Here is a 22,724-nt window from a genome sequence, read left to right on the forward strand (position 1 = left end):
GTTCCTGGGTCATGTCTGTGTGTTGTTTGTGTTATGTGTGGGTTTCATTTATTTATTAAAACACTCACTCCCTGAACTTGCTTCCTGACTCTCAGTGCACATCGTTACTGCTCCAAAAAATATCTATGTATGTCTTTAGATGCGCCATATTTTAGATCAGGGTTGTCAAACTCATTTTGCCCTTAACCTTGTTGTGAGTACACATTTAGACCTTTTGACAGTACAGACATAAAAGTGGACCTTCTGTACTATAACAACATCTTTGTGTTCTTCACTAACAATTTCATTTTGACACATTTCAGAATGCTTTGATAAGCCTCCATCCTATCTCTAAGGAGCCTCCGAGCTGATAATAGCTGCTGCTTCGGCAAAAGCTAATGGGGATCCGAATAAACCAATAAACACGCACACATTAACACTCTGCTTCAATACCGAGAAGGCACTGAATGTTTAATTATGGCATGTCTCAGATCTGTGTGAAGACATACCCAGAAGATAATTAATTACAAAGAAACACTATGATCTTGGCCCAGATACTAACGAGAATCCAAATATGCATTTGTTTTTGGGGTGTTATTCGGAACTTGACACCACTTGTGGTGTTCTAATACTGTGATACTGTTAGTTCAGTGGTGTGTGCTTCCTCTCCCCCTCTCTCTCTCCCCTCTCTCCTCTCTCACCTCTCTATCTCGCTCCTCTCTCACTCTCTCTCTCTCCCATAGTATGCAGTGTGGCTGGTGCTCTGGGTGACCTGGAATGTCTTCATCATCTGTTTCTACCTGGAAGTGGGGGACCTCTCCAAGGTAATGTGACCTGCTTAGAGCTGTACAGGACTGGAGAGCTGTTATTATTACCTGCCCGGGAACAGAGGCCATGGATAAAATGTCTTTAATGGCCTTCTCATGCAATTTAATCACGGGTTACACATTACTTCACTGGTTCTGAAAGAGATAGCTAGCTAAGCTAGCAATCTATCTAGCTGCCGCTCTGTTATTTTTCTTCAAAATTCTTTGGAACGAAAAGAGCACAGTGTGTACTTTTACAAGCATGAATAAAAAAGGAGTAGTACTATACCGGATCTGATGTGTCAATAAGCACTGTTGGTTCACTGTTGGTTCAAGGTAATACAGTAATACTGCAATATAGATGCAAATGTGTCGTCTCTCTCTCTCTCTCTTTCTCTCCGTGTCTCTCTCCCTCCCTCACCCATCTCGCTCTCTTTGTTCCCCATGCTCAATCTCTCTCATTTCAACTAGCAATTTATTCCATAATTTTTCATCTGCTCATGTATGTATGAGAAAATGAGAGAAGATATAATTAAAATGTCAAAATGTCCAATATTGTACCCAATTAAAAGGCAAACCAGCCGTGTAACTTGATTATCCAATTCATCAAGTGCTTTTATCTATTACGTTTTCATTTTCCAAATGAAACTGAAATGACTAATCCCTTTATTTTGATCACTGACTGAGCGCTTCTCATGATCCGATAATATTAGAGCTGTGGAGACGAGTCGAATAGACACACTAAAGCTGTATTGCTGTAACTTTTGGTCACAAACATGCCTGCATTACATGAAAATATTCTATCATGAACGATAACTATTATTAGGGTTATTGATCAAGCTTATTTACCGGTATGGTCGTTTTAGTTCAGTGGATCCACATAGAAAGGAAAGAGAACATGTATGGGTATTTTGTCGCACCATTTGTGTTGTGCTTATCAGAGAGGAATGTCTGTTAATTTATTAGTCGATTGTGTTTCCGTGTTGCTTAGTCATTACTGTTTCATCTTATCTGGAATCTATGGCAACAGATGGCACACTCACTTAGTCTCACAGTCTTCACTCTCCACCAGCCTTTGCCAAAATGGCTTCATTCCTCCTCAATTGCCTTTGGAGGATTTGGCAGTTTCACCTCAGAGATATCTTAGCACTTTTGAAAAGCATCAGGGGATGGCATCTGTTGCGTTACAGTTTTATTACAGTGCAGTTGATGTCCTTAACTGCTGGCAAATCACATGGGTTTGAGGCTATATACACCTTGGCGAACTCAATCCTGTTATTTCCACAAATATACGGTCTCTGCATAGTATATTGCCTTTTTTTCAGTGAGATCTGAGTTTTATGCCATCTAACTTGCCTGAAAGAAGAGCATCTTTAGAAGAGGATGTTCATTGGCTTGGCACTGAGAACATCTGTTGACCAAATACGAATGCAGTGATCCTCAGTTCAAGACAAGACAGAGGGTTTGTAGGTGGTATACAGTAGGATTTCTGAGGCTCGTGTGATTGGCTTGTTGTGGACTGGGGACTGGCAGGACTGGTGTGTCATCTTTTGAAGCTGGGCTTCCTCTGGGGCCTGCGGTCTGTCATTACTGCAGCACCATCACAAACCAAGAGCCCGCTCCTCTATTGACGCTGAGGCTCCTCAAGAGCTTCTTCACTCATGCCTGAGCTGCTGCTGCTCCCAGCCCAGCACATCTTTTCTCCCTTGCTCCCAGACTTCCTTCACAATTTACCAGAGTCAGTTCCCTCAAATGGCCTTGTCACTTGTCTTCCCAGTGAGAAGAGAGGCACTGAGGCATCAACTCATCGCTCCTCCTCGTTTTGCCAGGCTGCCGAAAAAGGGCATCCGATAGAGCTGAGGTTGTAGAGCTGAGGTTCTGTTGTTCTGAGTGTGATTCCGCTGCATTATCTGCACGGTGGGTCTGCTCAGGCACTTTAATTAGTAACAGTAAAGTGATAGTATGTTAGTTAGTGTGATTTATTTGGCTCACGTAGGTGTGGCTCATGATTTATTAATGTGGGTGTAATGTGTTTAACCAGGAGAGAATCCATCGGGACCCGCCGAGGCAGCAACGCAATTAGATTTACATCACACACAGAAACAAATAAAGATAAATAAATGGGAAGAATCCCTACGTCTGTTCTTCATTAAATAGCGAGGTCCTTCTTACAGGTCTCAACGAGTTCAATCACACTGCCGAGAGGGACGTATCTAGGTGAAAGCCAATAGTCTATCACGAGAGTGATTGACATTGAAATAGTGAATGACTTGAGAGAGAATAAACAGCTATAGTATTTTTAGTAGATCAGGTTTGGGCCTGTAGAGAGAAAATGTCATCATGTTTCTTTGACATTAAAGAGAAATGGTGGCCCTCTGAGTTGCGGATGTCTCAAGCAGCAAACTGTGCACTCTTAACGAGAGCTCCCCTCTGGGTTGTGTTTGTGCTTTAATATGTGAATGGGTTAAAAGCTGCAAACTCTTTGGCCTGTTGTCCATTTCTATTGGCATGCCCAGAGAGATGCTGGGGATTGGATTTGGAGGCCATCAGCAGGGGACTGGTGGCACAGAAAGTGACAATGAAGAGCAGGGGAGAGTGGGTAGAGCGGGCGTAGAGACCCATGTAGCTCCAGGCTGAGCTCAGGCACAGTAAATAAGACGTGTCCCAGCCATGGCAGCAGCCAGCCTTCTAGCTTCTAGGCAAATAGTCACAGGCTGGCAGAGAGGAGGAGGAGGAGAGAGCTGATGGAATAAGAGCTGCTCACAAACTTCCCTCCCAATCTGGGAAATACGGAAACATCTGGCCCGTCTCCACACACTAACTTCCAGAAAAACAGCTCACCTCTCCTCACCCAGGAATCTCATCCAGGCTGGAACAACATGACATCTACATAAACAAGTAACTCCATCGGAATGGAGCTTTCTGACATTTTAGTATGGGATTAATGGAAAATATTGTGTGCCAACGTTCTCCAACTCCACATTGATCCTGCCCTCTGTATTTGAGCCCTCTAGCTCTAGGCCTTAACAATTGCTGACTGCATTATGAAAGTACTAAGCAGTTGTTCAACGTTCAAATCAAAGCAATGGTAAAAATTCTGTCTGAAGGATTTAGGACTAGAGGAGAATATATGATAGCTTTGATGCAAATACCTTCTCAGTTCAATTGAATTAAAGATACCTGTTTTTGGGCAGTTTGTATGAAGTTCCTATTTTGTTATGTCATAATGCTGATATATTTACACCCCTGTGAAGTATTGATATGGTTGTAAGTGGCATGGCAGAGCCTCAATGAGTAAATCCTTACTTTGGCAGGTTATATGTGCCCTTTTTCTTGGAGCAATATTAAATGCATGCGGCAGGCCTTCTTCCTTTCTGCATGCTCTTCATAGTCTTCATATACAGTAAAATGCTGGAATTCTGATAAAGTGTCAGAGCTGGGAGTGATAAAGTGATTTATAGTCAATTTCACTGGAGAGGAGGGAAAAGTCTGGGTCTGTCAGCACCATGAAGGCCCTCAGAATAGATGAGTTACAGTACATGTGCTAGCTCAAAAAGGCTATTATTTCCCATCACCGGCCATCACAGACTTAGCCGTCTAGTTTAGGGACAGACAGGCTGGCCGGAGGAGTTTAACAGGGGAATCGGACACTAGAACTCCTGAACTCCTACATTAACTCCTACATTAATCACAGACACTCCCATAGAGTAGCCTATATCCCTTACTAACTTTGTGAACATCTCACTAGACATAAGGGAAATATGTTGTAATAAAAAAAATTGTGCAAAAACATCACCTTCTGATTAAACTCTATATTACAGCTGAAGCAATGCAGGCCTATCACCAGAAGTATGTTTGCTTTAATCATGGATAGGTAATTACTCATGTTATAGCCTTTGGCAGTGCACTAAACCTAAATTGCCTGACTAGTAATATCCAGTTGTTCAAATTGATCCCATGGAGCAATCAGATCACTCTAGATTCCCTAACGAGCAGACCAGCACACACTAGTCTACTCTGACTTTGTTTACATTTTATAGTTACATGCACTAGGTTTTTAAGAGCCATGTCTCTGTCTCATAGACCTCTGATATATATAATCAGTCTATTTCAAGAGCAGAGCTCTGGGTTTTATAACCTTTTAGGGGTACATCTATATATCGGAGTTCCTATTATTTGAATCAATCTGGCCTGGGCTGAATAAGTCATTAAAAGTACCTGAAGCCTTTTATTGAGCTATTTATAGCCTGGGTGCCATGTTGGACCTCGTGAGTTGTGACCCTGTCATGGTTCAATGTGTTGCTGTTAAGAGTTGACGAGCTCAGTGTTATGTCATTTAACAGCCTAATAGATTGAATATGTATTCTCCTTGGTGACTAAAGGTCAAACCAACGACATGGACTTCACTTGATTGAGTTCAAATGAACTTGATCCACTCCTTGATTTCACTGAGACTCATTGATTCAACTTGGTGAAACATTTTGAAATATATTTGGACCCATCTATCATGTATGTACGAAAAGGCATAGCAAATGTGAAGATGGCGAAATGTATCAATTGTATTGACCATAACCAGATCAATGCATGAGAAGACAGACTGAGAACTAGCCATTAGGGTAATAACAGGCTAAAGGCAGAGTAAAACGTAAGGCATGCACAAGATGCCTCCCTGATGAATGCTGAAATCTGCGGAGTGCTCTCAGGGCATTAAAGATGACAATAAAAGTTCCCTCTCCAGTGTGCTGTTCAGATTAGAATGACACTAATGCAGTGCACCAACCAAGTTGGTGCTCGGAGAGGCTTGTAGATGTTTCACCACTGTCTCCGCTCTACATGAATGCTTCATTCTCCACCCGCCTCGGTCAGTAGTCAATATACTGTACCAGAGCCATGTACATTTTACATTTTAGCAGACGCAGACGCTCTTATCCAGAGCGACTTAGATCTATCTAAATATATGGCTCTGTACTGTACTATATATACATTTTAAAGTGTTTGTGGAAAATAAACAGCACTAACGTTCCATAAATCAACATTCACATTTCAATCATGTGACAAAAGTTAATACTTGAGCCTCTGTGGCAAAAGCTATGTGACATCAAACTGTCCTTTTGTCAGTACATTGTTTTGTTATAATCCATTTACTTGAGTTAAATGTCCCTTTCAACAAGCCAGAAGTTTCTCCCATCAATCATCTCTCGGCAGGGGGCCTGTGTGTTTGTCCCACTGCTCCATCTGTGACGGAATGTGTCATCAGCAATGTCAGTCAGCGGAAACAAACAAACAGGCCCAAAATGCCAAACTACCTCTTTTGATGCCTACGGCTGTAGAGCCAAATGATATTATTCCCATTCCATTCACATTCTGGCATGGATTCATATGACTGTAAAAAACGCACATATGATACATAGTCCAGCATAGCATATTGGGAACTATTGTCAGCTGCCTGTAAAAGGCAACCCATAGAATGAAGAACTATGTGCCAGTGTATAATGGATGCAGGGGCAATCAGAATCAGAATAATTTCTCCATTCACCTGAGAGAAGGAGCCGTTGTCTGGGAGCGAGAGGGTAGAGAGATGAATGTGCTGATCAGCGCAGCGTGGTGCCATCAGGGGCGGGGTGATTTGTCCAAAGTGCCGTGATTGGCAGGGCTTGACCAGCATGTCAGGTGGGGAGAAATTAGTCATATCCAACAACATGACAGCACAGCCGGGTAGGAACCAGGAACCAGGAGATTGGCGTCTCAGTGGAGAGAATCCAGAGCAGGAAACAGGCCTATGGGCTGAAGAACCACTGTAGCATCCCATAATACATCACTCCACTTACGGGTATGGGACCTCAGTGGACGGTAGGTAGTAGGGAAGCATATAAAGTAGGGCTGTTCTGTTGGTGATGTGGGAGAATACCTAAATGTGCCAAGAAAACCACAAAGACTGGTTATCATTGTCAAAATGTTTGCAGTGTTCTAGTCTGATAAAGTGTTAAATATCAACCCAGCCTAAATTAGACTCTTCGTATTCGACCACACATTCAGTGACTGGGGCGAGTATCCATTGGCAAGGACACTGCTAAAAGCAGTGGTGGGGCTCTGAGACAATGGTGCTCTTAAATGTTGCATGCTGAGAGAAAGCCGGTTCACCCCAGGTTCATCCTTCAACCATCCCTTTTGTCTCTGAAAGAAAACGGGGAAAAGTATACGCAGTAACCTGTCCAATAGTGCCATTAGAAGAAAAAAACGATTGGAATTTGGCGGGATGATACACTACATAACATCTCATTGGTCCCCCCTTTGCTGCTATAACAGTCTAAACTCTTCTAGGAAGTCTTTCCACAAGATGTTGGGACATTGCTGCGTGGACTTCCTTCCATTCAGCCACAAGAGCATTAGTGAGGTCGGGCACTGATGTTAGGCGATTAGGCTTGGCTCGCAGTCAGAGTTCCAATTCATCTCAAAGGTGTTTGATCGGGTTGAAGTCAGGGCTCTGTGCAGGCCAGTCAAGTTCTTCCACACCGATCTCGACAAACCATTTCCGTATGGACCTCGCTTTGTGCACAGGGGCACTGTCATGCTGAAACAGGAAAGGGCCTTCCCCAAACTGTTGCCACAAAGTTGGAAGCACACAATCGTCTAGAATGTCATTGTGTGCTGTAGCGTTAAGATTTCCCTTTACTGGAACTAAGGGGCCTAGCCCGAACCATGAAAAACAGCCCCAGACCATTTACAGTTGGCACTATGCATTCCGGCAGGTAGTGTTCTCCTGGCATCCGCCAAACCCAGATTCATCAGTTGGACTGCCAGATGGTGAAGCGTGATTCATCACTCCAGAGAACGCATTTTCACTTGTCCAGAGTCCAATGGCGGCAAGCTTTACACCACTCCAGTCGACACTTGGCATTGCCATGGTGATCTTAGGCTTGTGTGCCGCTGCTCGGCCATGGAAACCCATTTCATGAAGCTCCCGACAAACAGTTATTGTGCTGACGTTGCTTCCAGAGGCAGTTTGGAACTCGGTAGTGAGTGTTGTGATTGAGGATAGACAATTTTTACGCCCTACGAGCTTCAGCACTCGGCAGTCCCATTCTGTGAGCTTGTGTGGCCTACCACTTTGCGGCTGAGCCATTGTTGCTACTCAAAGTGTTCCACTTCACAATAACAGCACTTACAGTTGACTGGGGCAGCTCTAGCAGTGCAGAAATGTGACGAACTGACTTGGAAAAGTGGCATCCTATGATGGTGCTACGTTGAAAGTCAATGAGCTCTTCAGTAAAGCCATTTTACTGACAATGTTTGTCTATGGAGATTGCATGGCGGTGTGCTCGATTTTATACACCTGTCAGCAGCGGGTGTGGCTGAAATAGCCAAATCCTCTAATTTGAAGGGGTTCCCACATACTTTTGGCCATGTAGTGTATGAGTTTAGTACTGCCTAAAGCTATAGACAGTGTCAACAGGCTTTTTCAGCCTCTTGGTGCCATAGCTGTTATGGACAGTTTGTTGAGAAAATCAGTTCTTATGATATCTTATGGACATCATAACCACAACTGCAGTCCAGAGACACCCAGTGCAGCCATCTTTAATTCCTTCATATTGATATCTGCCTGATAGCTGTGACCTGAACACTGAAGGGACATTTAAAGCATTCAAATATAATTAAAAGCAACTGACGTTTTGAGCTCACCAAGAGGAAAAATAATAAGCCGTGCGATGCAGTACAGGATGTATATCATTTAACACAAGCATTTAGAATTTAGAATCACAGCTCTTGATTTATGTTGACTCTTCTGTTTGAAGGTCAACAAGTACAGGAGAGTTCCCCCACCCTACTCTCTCTCTCTCTCCGTCACAGATTAGCAAAGACAGCCACTGGTACAAACACTTACACAAGATCCGCTACAACAGTCAACCTCATCAAACACTGTGAGGTTGGTCGTTTGTCACACCTTATGTTCGTCATTATCTCCAAACTGTACTGGAGATAATAGTGAGAGTATCTGTAGTATCCATGCTGCTATAGCTAGCATTAAATCACAAATGTATGGCAATGCCATAGTAATGTTAGCTTGTCACATATTGTATTGTACTGTAGCTCAGGAGAACAGATTAGAGTGAATGTCCGTTCTCTCAAACAAAAGGACTTGATTTATCAGTATGTGGATCCGAGTAATGGGGTGTCAGAAAAAGAGCGAGATAAAGGACTGAAGCACCATTTTGGCCTCTCTCTCTCTCTCTCTCTCAGCATCATTACACAAAGAGCAATTGGTTCACTGCCTGTTCTCCTATAATATCATTCCAAAGGTCAACCTTTATTGCTAATTGCTCAGAAGAAAATTACACTTTCTTTCTCACTTACTTACCCAAGACACGATAAAATATAAAAATTATGTTAGTCAAAACAAAACCAGTTAGTTGTTTAGCTTTGCATTGGTACTGGTCTTTTTGGTGTGGTATTTTAGAGCAATAGGGACTATTTTGTTGTTATTATGTGAGCCTGCTTGACCATTGGAGCCCAAGAGAGAAGAGGACGAGTCTGCACCTCAGCTTCTCAAATTAAATAATATATTGAACTATAAAAGCTGTGATCATCTGTATTGCACAGTATGCATAGCATTTACTATGGTTCAGCTATATCATAATAATGAATAATATCATATTACGATTTCTAAGCTGCCTTGACTAGGATGCATCTATCACTCTCCCTGAATGAATGACATTTACCATGAATACAATTCTCTGTCCTTTAGTGAACACCACATTGTAGACACCCCCTGTTGCTACTGTTACAGAGAATGATCGCACGGGACTACACAAACAAATTATCAAACCAAAAAGAAACAAAATAAATGAAACCTCCTTCAGCTGTTCATCTTTCTCTCATAAATCTGCTGCAGCCCAGTTTCTGTCAGACAGTTCAGTTCTTAACACTGGGGTCCTACTGGAGAGAAGTGATGAGCAGAGCTACAGAGACCCATTTAAATGTGCTACTTACGCTGTTTTTAAAGATACTTTCCAGCCCGAGAGAAATTTAACACATGAAATTGAATCTTTTGAAAAGTTATTTAGGATATTCTCATTGAAGTGAGAATATGACATTATATCCCCATTTCTTCTTTGTGAGGGGAATGGATTGGTAAAAGAGACAGTGATTTTACAGGGTTTAAGAATGAGTCTTAATTTCCACCTTCCTATTTTACACTTATCTGTTATGTATTTTACAGCGTTCTGGCTCTCCCCTCAACTGCTATGTCCTCCATCAGTCATCTCAATCCCCAGGGCCCAGTTTTTCAAAAGTTATCTATCTGGATTTCACCTATCGGATAAGATTAAATGCATAGAAATAAAATTGATAGAACGGACGAACCATTGACTTGAATGGGGACTCCTGTTCTATTCATTCTATTTTAGGGAGGCAGGTAGCCTAGTGGTTAGTGTTGGGCGAGTAACTGAAAGGTCGCTGGTTTGAATACCTGAGCCGAAAAGGTAAAAACTCTGTCGATGTGCCCTTGAGCAAAAGCACCATAACCCTAATTTTCTCCAGGGGCGCTGTACTACTATGGCTGACCCTGTAAAAACAATACATTTCCCTACACATATCCAGTGTATGTGACAATAAAACATCTTTTTTTTATCCTATCAGATAGGTAACTTTAAAAAAACTGGGCCCTGGTGGTGCGGGACAACACTGGAATAAATTGTTGTTAAGTTCCCCTCATTCGCTGCACATAGACACAGGGATACGGTTTGCATCTATGGACAGTGTGCATGAATATTCCCAGTGTAAGGATATCATTCTTTCACACTGTTGTAGTTATAACGGTTGCCCCACCCATTGTTATGGTTGTGAGAATCCTAGTGACTAGTTAATGATCATGGCTGTAAGCAGAGACAGCCAAAATAATTGCAGCATGTTAATTTGATGTCTGTCTGATATTTTATTTTTGAATGATTCTTACTCTCCGAAAGTAGGTCACTCAGAAATAGACATTGGTGTGTCTGGCTGGTTCCATCCACTGATCTCTGTCAGTAGCGTTTCATTGCGACGTTAGTTGAAAAGTGGGTTTGTGAGAGATTCTGACACAGAGGAGGTGGGGGGGGGGGGTCCTGTAGGTTAGCACTGTCTGGTGTCATTTAGATAAGATGTCTTAACCAGGCTGTGGTTATTGGTTATGGACTTATACATACTCTTAACCATGGTACTGTTGTACCACACACATACATTAGAATGTTATTTAGCTCTCTTCCCTCCTCAAATTTTATTTGTCACATGCGCCGAATACAACAGATGTAGTAGACCTTACCGTGAAATACTTACTTACAAGAACCTTAACCAACAATGCAGTTTTAAATAAATAGAGTTAAGAAAATATTTACAAAAAAAAATAGATAACATAATGTTGGTGATGTGGACACCAAGGAACTTGAAACTCTCGACCAGCTCCACTACAGCCCTGTCGGTGTGAATGGGGGCGTGTTTGGCCCTCCTTTTTCTGTTGTCCACGATCATCTCCTTTGTCTTGCTCACATTAGGGGAGAGGTTGTTGTCTTGGCACCACACTGCCAGGTCGCTGATTTCCTCCCTATAGGCTGTCTCATCGTTGCCGGTGATCAGGCCTACCGTCAGAAAATGTAATGATGGTGTTGGAGTCGTGCTTGGCCACGCAGTCATGGGTGAACAGGGAGTACAGGAGGGGGCTAAGGACACACCCCTGAGCGACCCCCGTGTTGAGGATCAGTGTGGTAGATGTGTTGTTGCCTACTCTTACCACTTGGGGGCGGCACGTCAGGAAGTCCAGGATCCAGTTGCAGATTGAGGTGTTTAGTCCCAGGGTCCTTAGCTTAGTGATGAGCTTTGTGGGCACTATGGTGTTGAACGCTGAGCTGTAGTCAATGAACAGCATTCTCACATAGGTGTTCCTTTTGTCCAGGTGTGAAAGGGCAGAGTGAATTGAGATTGCATCATCTGTGGATCTGTTGGGGCGGTATGTGATTCGGTGTGGGTCTAGGGTTTCTGGGATGGTGGTGATATGAGCCATGACCAGCCTTTCAAAACACTTCATGGCTACCGACGTGAGTGCTACGGGGCGAGAGTCATTTAGGCAGGTTACCCTCGCTTTCTTGGGCACAGGGACTATGGTGGTCTGTTTGAAACATGGTCAGGGAGAGGTTGAAATTGTCAGTGAAGACATTTGACAGTTGGTTCGCACATGCTCTGAGTACACTTCCTGTTAATCCGTCTGTTGACCTGTTTTAAAGGTCTTGCTCACATCGACTACGGAGAGCGTGATCAGTCAGTCGTCCGGAACAGCTGGTGCTCTCAAGCATGCCTCAGTGCTGCTTGCCTCGAAGCGAGCATAAAAGGCATTTAGCCAGTCTGGTAGGCTCACATCACTGGGCAGCTCGCGTCTGGGTTTCCCTTTGCAGTCCATAGTAGTTTGCAAGCTCTTCCACATCCGACGAGCATCAGAACCGGTGTAGTAGGATTCAACTTTAGTCCTGTATTGACGTTTTGCCTGTTTGATGGTTTGTCTGAGGGCATAGCGTTTTTCTTATAAGCATCCAGATTAGTGTCCCACTCCTTGAATGCCGCAGCTCTAGCCGTTAGCTCGGTGGGATGTTTTCTGTAATCCATGGCTTCTGGTTGGGATGTGTACGTGCGGTCACTGTGGGGACAACGTTGTCGATGCACTTATTAATGAAGCCAGTGACTGAGGTGGTATACTCCTCAATGTCATTGTATGAATCCAGTCTATGCTAGCAAAATATTCATATTCCAGTCTATGCTAGCAAAACAGTCCTGTAGCGTAGCATCCGTGTCATCTGACCACTTGCGTATTGAGCGAGTCACTGGTACTGCTTTAGTTTTTGCTTGTAAGCGGGAATGAGGAGGAAAGAATTATGGTCAGATTTGCCAAGTGGAAGGCAAGGGAGAGCTTTACATGTGTCTGTGTGTGGAGTAAAGTGGGTCTAGAGTTCTTTTTCCTCTGGTTGCACATGTGACATGCTGGTAGAAATTAGGTCAAACGGATTTAAGTTTGCCTGCATTAAAGTCGCTGGCCACTAGAAGTGCCGCTTCTGGATGAGCATTTTCTTGTTTGCTTATGATCTTATACAGCTCGTTGAATGTGGTCTTAGTGCTAGCGTCAGTTTGTGGTGGCAAATAGATGGCTACGAAAAATATAGATTAACATTCGCTTGGTAGATAGTGTGGTCTACAGCTTATCATGAGGTACTCTACCTCAGGCGTGCAATACCTCGAGACTACTTATTAGACATCGCGCACCAGCCATTATTGACAAATATACATACACCTCACCCCCAGTCTTACCAGACGTAGCTGTTCTGTCCTGCCAATGCATGGAAAATCCAGACAACTGTATATCTTTCGTGTCGTCGTTCAGTCACAACTGAAACATAAGATATTACAGTTTTTAATGTCCCATTGGTAGGATAGTCTCATATGGAGCTCATCCAGTTTATTCTCCAGTGATTGCACGTTGTCAATATAACGGATGGTAGAGGCAGGTTACCCACTCGCCGACGAATTCTTACAAGGCACACTGATCTGTGCCACCTGTATTTCCTTATTTTCTTCATGCGAATGACGGGTTTTGGGCCTTGTCTGGGAGCAAAATTATATCCCTCGCGTCAGACTCATTAAAGAAAAAATCTTTGTCCAGTTTGAGGCGATTAATAGCTGTTCTGATATCCAGAAGGTATTTTCGGTCATAAGAGACGGTAGCATCAACATTATGTACAAAATAAGTTACAAACAATGCAAAAAAACACACAAAATATCACAATTGGTTAGGAGCCCGTAAAATGGCAGCCATCTCCTAATTCTGTGCTGCAACACAGATTCCAAGATATCTTGTCATCACATTTTGTATAGCTAGCTGAGTCATTCAAACCATGAAATACAGTCTGATACATAATAAACCAAAACATATTTTTCCTTTCACTCAGTGTCTCCTTACAGATGTAGGATCTTAATTTTAGCCAGTTTTCTACAACAGGAAAATAATATTGCAGCAACAGGAAATGTGAATTATTATATTAGATTATAATTAATTTACTTTTTTTGTAGGTGTTGATACATTTTACAAACTTTAGAAGTGCAGCAGAATTCTCTGTAACAATAGTTATTTGTTTGTTTTGTGTTGTGTAGCGCTCCCTTTTTATCATTGCCTGGGTTTTTATCTCTGTGGATTAAATGAAATACTAAAGACTTAATGACATTGAGCTCTACCCGGTGCAGTGTGTCTCAGAACTTTCTCTGATTCCGTGCTCCTGGCATGTTTATAATTATCTTACAATAGGGAACGCTAAACTTAAAGGATTCAACTTGTGTTGATGAAGGTCAGGATGAGTGTTCTTTGGGTCTCCACGCACCTTCTGTCTTGTCAAGCTTAATCAGAGTGACGTCAGGGTGCTACTGGGGTCAGAAGCAGGGGGGGGGGGGGTAATTGAGATTTTGCTTATTTCACGGGTCTATCAGAGGCTTTTGTCTGGGAGATGCTCTGTGTGAATACTAACTGTGTTAGCCAGGGCTGCCTAAGGCCTGTCTGAGGACCATGCTCCTAGCTGCCTCCTGGCCCAGAACAGCATGGGTAGCATATTTCTGGAGGGGACCTGAGGAGGTGAGGTCATGGGGATGACAGCCGTTAAGAATCAGTCATCTGGGTGCCTCCAGCTGAGCCAGGAGATCTAAACCCAGACCTGCTCTCTCCTGTACATCTAATTGCAGCTAGGACAGAACCCAAAGGGTCTCAACCACTCTGATGAGCATGTAGGAACTGACTCAGGGTCAGTGAGAGATCACATGTCTGTTCCCAGCTACACATAGGGCACAGGGAAGACCATCTCTCATTTATTATTACAAAGCTTTCATTCCTTATGGTGATCCTACTGTAATAATCATACTCTGAGGTATTGTATGTATTTCTGAATGATACTGTATCATTCACATGTTTGCTGTTGTCAGTCTTTTTGGCTGTTTTTCCATAGTTACCATAGAGAGACAGCCAACAATGAAATGGATGTCATTCATTAGCATAACATGATCATTGTGTGCGAACAAGGTATGGCAGTGTGGCTCAGCTGTGGATCCTCTGCATTAAAACACAAGGATGGAAAGTAATCACACTGTAATTCCCAAGGAGGGAGTGGAATACAACCAGCCTTGGAAATGAAGCGGCTAATGATGAGAAACAGTAATTCCGGAGCAAACGGCGTATCATGTGGAAATGATCTGAGGCAACACAGCTCCCTGTTAGGCTTTTCAATACCCGCCATCCATCAAAAACATATTACGTTTTAAAAAGAAACGCAGCCACTGCGCTGAATAAGAAATAACATTCAATTGCATTTAATGGTTGATCAGGTTCATGAGGGAAGAGGTCCTGTCTGTGATAAGAACATTTACTTCCAGTCTGAGATTAACACTATCAGTGTATGGGATTTAAGCTTCATATAAATCAGCTGTACCTTCTATTTAGTTACTGCGATGGTTCTTAAATATAGACAGGGACTTCATGTCCTAGAATGACAGCTTGGTATGATCAAGCTCAAGTTGCAATGATATGAGACTACTTTACTCTCTCCATAAACCCTATGTCCTTGGAGATATGATTAGTGTTGTTATTTTGATTCTCGGTAACTGGCCGTGTCGGTCTGATTATGGATGAGAATCAATCTGTCATTTGGAGAATGATTACAACGGAACGATTTGACTAGTGCAGTGTTAGCTAGCTAGCTACATAGCTGTCTTTGTCATAGCTTGATAATTGTGTAGTTTAGTAATTATCGAGGATAGCTAGATTAGCTAGCCAGCAATTTCCGTCCCCCGCGACGCCATTGTTCCATACCCAGCCAACTTTTACCGACGAGCAGCATTGTAGAAACTATTACATTACAACGGAATGACTTGATTAGTGTAGTGTTGTGTTAGTTAGCTAGCATTTTCGTCATTTTAGTCAATAAGATTTTTGCAACGTAAGCTTAACTTTCTGAACATTCGAGACGTGTAGTCCACTTGTCATTCCAATCTCCTTTGCATTAGCGTAGCCTCTTCTGTAGCTTGTCAACTATGTGTCTGGCTATCCCTGTTCTCTCCCCTCTGCACAGGCCATACAAACGCTTCACACCGCGTGGCCGCTGCCACTTTAACCTGGTGGTCCCAGCGCGCACGACCCACGTGGAGTTCCAGGTCTCCGGCAGCCTCTGGAACTGCCGGTCCGCGGCCAACAAGGCTGAGTTCATCTCAGCCTATGCTACCCTCCAGTCCCTAGACTTCCTGGCGCTGACGGAAACATGGATTACCACAGATAACACTGCTACTCCTACTGCTCTCTCCTCGTCTGCCTACGTGTTCTCGCATACCCCTAGAGCATCAAGCCAGCGGGGTGGTGGCACTGGAATCCTCATCTCTCCCAAGTGGACATTCTCTCTTTCTCCCCTGAACCATCTGTCTATCTCCTCATTTGAATTCCATGCTGTCACAGTTACCAGCCCTTTCAAGCTTAACATCCTTATCATTTATCACCCTCCAGGTTCCCTTGGAGAGTTCATCAATGAGCTTGATGCCCTGATAAGTTCCTTCCCTGAGGATGGCTCACCTCTCACAGTTCTGGGTGACTTTAACCTCCCCACGTCTACCTCTGACTCATTCCTCTCTGCCTCCTTCTTTCCACTCCTCTCCTCCTTTGACCTCACCCTCTCACCTTCCCCCCCTACTCACAAGGCAGGCAATACGCTTGACCTCATCTTTACTAGATGCTGTTCTTCCACTAATCTCATTGCAACTCCCCTCCAAGTCTCCGACCACTACCTTGTATCCTTTTCCCTCTCGCTCTCATCCAACACTTCTCACTCTGCCCCTACTCGGATGGTATTGCGCCGTCCCAACCTTCGCTCTCTCTCTCCCGCTACTCTCTCCTCTTCCATCCTATCATCTCTTCCCTCTGCTCAAACCTTCTCCAACCTATCTCCTGATTCTGCCTCCTCAACCCTCCTCTCCTCCCTTTCTGCATCCTTCGATTTTCTCTGTCCCCTATCCTCCAGGCCGGCTCGGTCCTCCACTCCTGCGCCGTGGCTCGACGACTCACTGCGAGCTCACAGAACAGGGCTCCGGGCAGCCGAGCGGAAATGGAGGAAAACTCGCCTCCCTGCGGACCTGGCATCCTTTCACGCCCTCCTCTCTACATTTTCCTCTTCTGTCTCTGCTGCTAAAGCCACTTTCTACCACTCTAAATTCCAAGCATCTGCCCCTAACCCTAGGAAGCTCTTTGCTACCTTCTCCTCCCTCCTGAATCCTCCTCCCCCTCCCCCCCCCCCTCCTCTCTCTCTGCGGATGACTTCGTCAACCATTTTGAAAAGAAGGCTGATGACACCCGATCCTTGTTTGCTAAGCCAAACGACACCGCTGGTCCTGCTCACACTGCCCTACCCTGTGCTTTGACCTCTTTCTCCCCCCTCTCTCCAGATGAAATCTCGCGTCTCGTGACGGCCGGCCGCCCAACAACCTGCCCACTTGACCCTATCCCCTCCTCTCTTCTCCAGACCATTTCCGGAGACCTTCTCCCCTACCTCACCTCGCTCATCAACTCATCCTTGACCGCTGGCTACGTCCCTTCCGTCTTCAAGAGAGCGAGAGTTGCACCCCTCCTGAAAAAACCTACACTCGATCCCGCCGACATCAACAACTACAGACCAGTATCCCTTCTTTCTTTTCTCTCCAAAACTCTTGAACGTGCCGTCCTTGGCCAGCTCTCCTGCTATCTCTCTCAGAATGACCTTCTTGATCCTAATCAGTCAGGTTTCAAGACTGGGCATTCCACTGAGACTGCTCTTCTCTGTGTCACGGAGGCTCTCCGCACTGCTAAAGCTAACTCTCTCTCCTCTGCGCTCATCCTTCTAGACCTATCTGCTGCCTTTGATACCGTGAACCATCAGATCCTCCTCTCCACCCTCTTCGAGCTGGGCATCTCCGGCCCGGCCCACGCTTGGATTGCGTCCTACCTGACAGGTCGCTCCTACCAGGTGGCGTGGCGAGAATCTGTCTCCGCACCACGTGCTCTCACCACTGGTGTCCCCCAGGGCTCTGTTCTAGGCCCTCTCCTATTCTCACTATACACCAAGTCACTTGGCTCGGTCATATCCTCACATGGTCTCTCCTATCATTGCTACGCAGACGACACACAATTAATCTTCTCCTTTCCCCCTTCTGATAACCAGGTGGCGAATCGCATCTCTGCATGTCTGGCAGGCATATCAGTGTGGATGACGGCTCACCACCTCAAGCTGAACCTCGGCAAGACGGAGCTGCTCCTCCTCCCAGGGAAGGACTGCCCGTTCCATGATCTCGCCATCACGGTTGACAACTCCCTTGTGTCCTCCTCCCAGAGTGCTAAGAACCTTGGCGTGACCCTGGACAACACCCTGTCGTTCTCCACTAACATCAAGGCGGTGACCCGATCCTGTAGGTTCATGCTCTACAACATTCGCAGAGTACGACCCTGCCTCACACAGGAAGCGGCGCAGGTCCTAGTCCAGGCACTTGTCATCTCCCGTCTGGATTACTGCAACTCGCTGTTGGCTGGGCTCCCTGCCTGTGCCATTAAACCCCTACAACTCATCCAGAACGCCACAGCCCGTCTGGTGTTCAACCTTCCCAAGTTCTCTCACGTCACCCCGCTCCTCCGCTCTCTCCACTGGCTTCCAGTTGAAGCTCGCATCCGCTACAAGTCCATGGTGCTTGCCTACGGAGCTGTGAGGGGAACGGCACCTCCGTACCTTCAGGCTCTGATCAGGCCCTACACCCAAACAAGGGCACTGCGTTCATCCACCTCTGGCCTGCTGGCCCCCCTACCTCTGCGGAAGCACAGTTCCCGCTCAGCCCAGTCAAAACTGTTCGCTGCTCTGGCACCCCAATGGTGGAACAAGCTCCCTCACGACGCCAGGACAGCGGAGTCAATCACCACCTTCCGGAGACACCTGAAACCCCACCTCTTTAAGGAATACCTGGGATAGGATAAAGTAATCCTTCTACCCCCCCCCCCAAAAGATTTTGATGCACTATTGTAAAGTGGTTTTTCCACTGGATATCTTAAGGTGAATGCACCAATTTGTAAGTCGCTCTGGATAAGAGCGTCTGCTAAATGACTTAAATGTAAATGTAATGTAAATGAGAAGATCAGCTGCTAATGTCTTATTGACACTGAGTCACAGGGACAGCTGGCACAGTAGGGACTATTTGATTCACCGGGGGCCATTACCCTAGTTTGTTAGCTTAGTTAGATCAGTTAGGCCAAAATAGTTGAGCAGTTCTCGTTGATATTGTGGTGTATTCCTAGATGGCTGACCATAAAGTTGCTTGTGCAAGCTGTCCACATCTTTTAAAAACAAGAATGAATGAACAATAGAACAGTTTAACATTTTTGTGAAAAGTAATGAAAATCCCTAATCCCTTTCTTGGAGTCAGGTGGTTGTACGTCTTCTATCTCAGAATCCATCCCCATGTCCCAATCCTCCTCACTCTCTTCATTGCTTCAGGAATAAAGCTGGGTAGGCATCGCCGCACTACAGCAGACACACAGTGAGAATCCTAAAAAGCCTGTCAGTTTTTGTTGCCTATATAATAGGCCTATGTGTTTTTATTCATACCAGGCTGTTGTGTGGTTTGTTTCAAGGCTCTGACGTTGCTTCTGCATGCCTTCACAAACTAACGAAGACATATGAAGACAAAATCTGTCGTCAGTGTGATAGGTTGGTTCAGTTTCTCTCTCTACCTCGCTATTGTTTGACTACAGTATATCCTCCCTTCCTTCCTTCCTTCCTTCCTTCCTTCCTTCCTTCCTTCCTTCCTTCCTTCCTTCCTTCCTTCCTTCCTTCCTTCCTTCCTCTCTCCTCCCTTCACTCATCCATTCCCCTCATTACGAGGAACAATTAACCTCCTGTGGAGTGTGATAGAAGACTGCTGCTTCCCTCTCGCCTCCTCTCCCTCCATCTCTCCTTTTCTCCACCACACAGCGCTAGCTGGCTGTGTCATTTTGGGGCTCTCCTATAGAGCTCTCTTATAGTCCTCTACATACAGTAATGGCCCTACAGCCCTAGTGCTGGGCATTATGAGAGATAGGCGAGCTAGATCCATCGTTTATTATCTCATTTCTCCCTCCCAGTGCCTGCAGTGAAATGCCAATCAATACCATCACCTAAATGATTGATTAGCTTTGTGTCATAACAACAGACTTGGATATGTCAGTGGTGCTCCCCAGGGTTGGGTGTGTTGCGTTTGCCTTTTATTTTGTCTCATACGTGAAGATGTTGTTGTAAGTCTCACATAGAAAAAGCCAGATAATCATACACCCACAGCAGAGGCCATCTCATTCACAAACACATGATTATGGACCTTATGAAAATCCATAAGGCTGCTCCAGGCTCTCAGGAGACTTGTGGACAAATACGATTTGATCCTCCTAAATGGAATGTGGCATTATCTGTGTGTGCTATATGCCTGTTAAAGAGCTCTCTGTCCTCATACGTAATTATAACATGTTTCTCCCTGAGCCATTCTCATGATAGCATCTCCATATAGTATTGTAATGACCCTGGGTTTATAAGCGCGGAAATCGACTCTGCCGCTCGAGCATGCTTTTGCGGCACAGTCGATAGCGCGCCGGACTTCGGGCTTGAAGGTCGAGGGTTCGAGACCTGCTCCCTGCCTGCTGTTCATTACATTGGTGTCAGAAGTGGGATCCCACTTCTGACACCAATGTAATGAACAGGCAGGGAGCAGGTCTCGAACCCTCGACCTTCAAGCCCGAAGTCCGGCGCGCTATCGACTGTGCCGCAAAAGCATGCTCGAGCGGCAGAGTCGATTTCCGCGCTTATAAACCCAGGGTCGTTACACTATATAGAGGGGTCAAACCAGTTGGGAAGGAGATAGATGGTGATCCCATTCCTTCATGACACAAGAGGATCTACAGCAAAGACCTCCGTCGCAATACGTAGGTCACTGTTAGTCACTTGACTCACACATGCCCAAGATGCAACCATTCACATTTCACTGAATCGATTTTCCATATTTTCCCTGAATGAAAGGGTACAGTATTGAAACTGGCAGATGGAACAGGGAAATATACCCTACTCTTCTCTTTAGGTGGGTTTGAATGCCAGGCTTCTTCTTTTTGTCTGGAAGGAGTACACGCATGCACACACACACACACACGCACGCACGCACGCACGCACGCACGCACGCACGCACACACACACACACACACACACACACACACACACACACACACACACACACACATCCTAGTATAATCACATCCCAAACACGCCTCAGTCAGTTAAGCTGGAGGATTCACAGGGATTTTGTATTCCAATGAAATGTAAATGACCCTGCTGTGAGGAGGAGCTGCATGCTGCCTCAGATCACCCTCCATGATCAACTTCCTATTCACCTCCAAAAAGTGGCCAGTCGGCAGCGTTGGTCAGACCACATCCTGTCATTACTTTTTCTTTATATAACTGCCTTTTGTGTCACTTTAAAGAAAAAAAAACACCTTTAAGCATTATGGAATACAGGGGGGACACATGGGAAATTAAAGAGACACAGCAAAGCGAGACGCTCCACAACTTTCTGATGATGATACAGGTTCGGCAGACCCCTGTGCTGCTCATACACATCCAAAGATCTGGGATATTTGTAACCAGATGTTTACCTTCTTCTGAAATTCATGAAGCTATTAATTAAACTCACATGCTCTGATAAATAATGGTAAATTAACACTGTCTTGACTTAGATTACAGGGCTCTTGGCGTGTGGACTGGATTTGCTCAATGGACGACATTAGAATTCACCCCGGTGACACACCACTGTTTGAGTGAGATAAATGGATATCAGCTCCATACAGCTTACAAAAAGAACCCAGCTCATTCACAGAGCACAGGTCATGGTAACACTATTATATGTATATTTTTTACAACAAACTAAATGGATAAAATCAAAAATGCACTCCTGTTTGATGCACCCCTGTCACTCTGTATGGGGTGCAAAATGGCCCTTTCACACTCCCTTGCCAGGCTCCAGTGTGGGAGCCCATGTGAGCCCCAGAATCACCCCAACAACACCCCACCATCCGGCACCCGCTTGCCCTTCCACAATACACTTACCCAACAGACATCCAATCCCCTCTCTCACATTTGAACTTGTTCATTCATTTGTGTCCTTGTAGGAAGGGAGGGATGTGGATGGATGAATGAATTTGGAGGTGTGGGGTGGGTGTTGGGCCTGGGGACTGTGCCTTTGGGCTGTAGGGGTTTGCCAATTCTCTTCCCCCAGCAGCCCTGCACCTGCTCCATGGGAGAAAATTGGGTAAGTAGCTACAAAAAAAAGGGTTCCAAAAAGGGTTCCTAAAGGGTTCTTTGGCTGTCCCCATAGGAGAACCCTTTTTGGTTCCAGGTAGTACCCATTTTAGAACAAAAAAACATCTGTAGAAAGAGTTCTACATACAGTGCATTTGGAAATATTCAGACCCCTTGACTTTTTCCACATTTTGTTACGTTACAGCCTTGTTCTAAAATGTATTAAATAAATATTTTCCCTCATCAATCTACTCACAATAGCCCATAATGGCGAAGTGAAAACATTTTTTTATATATTTTTTGTAAATGTATAAAAAATTTAAAACAATACCTTATTTACATAAGTATTCAGACCCTTTGCTATGAGACAAAACAATTTGCTCAGGTGCATTCTATTCCCATTGATCATCCTTGAGATGTTTCTACAACTTGATTCGAGTCCACCTGTGCTAAATACAATTGATTGGACATGATTTGGAAAAGCTCACACCTGTCTATTTAAGGTCCCAGAGTTGACAGTGCATGTCAGAGCAAAAACCAAGCCATGAGGTCGAAGGAATTGTCTGTAGAGCTC

The 22,724-nt window shown here is 44.7% G+C and overlaps 1 protein-coding gene across 1 annotated transcript in view; it reads left to right on the forward strand.

Moving 5' to 3' along the window:
* The window catches only part of LOC115174859 (sodium/potassium-transporting ATPase subunit beta-1-interacting protein 2), a 187,366-nt gene that overhangs the window by 97,770 nt on the left and 66,872 nt on the right, over positions 1-22,724 (forward strand). Inside the window, exon 3 of the mRNA XM_029733811.1 lies at positions 723-803. Within this exon, the coding sequence (XP_029589671.1) occupies positions 723-803 (81 nt within the window). The remainder of the gene's footprint in view (positions 1-722; positions 804-22,724) is intronic.

This window comes from Salmo trutta, chromosome 35 (genome assembly GCF_901001165.1).
Source record: "Salmo trutta chromosome 35, fSalTru1.1, whole genome shotgun sequence".
NCBI lineage: Eukaryota > Metazoa > Chordata > Actinopteri > Salmoniformes > Salmonidae > Salmo > Salmo trutta.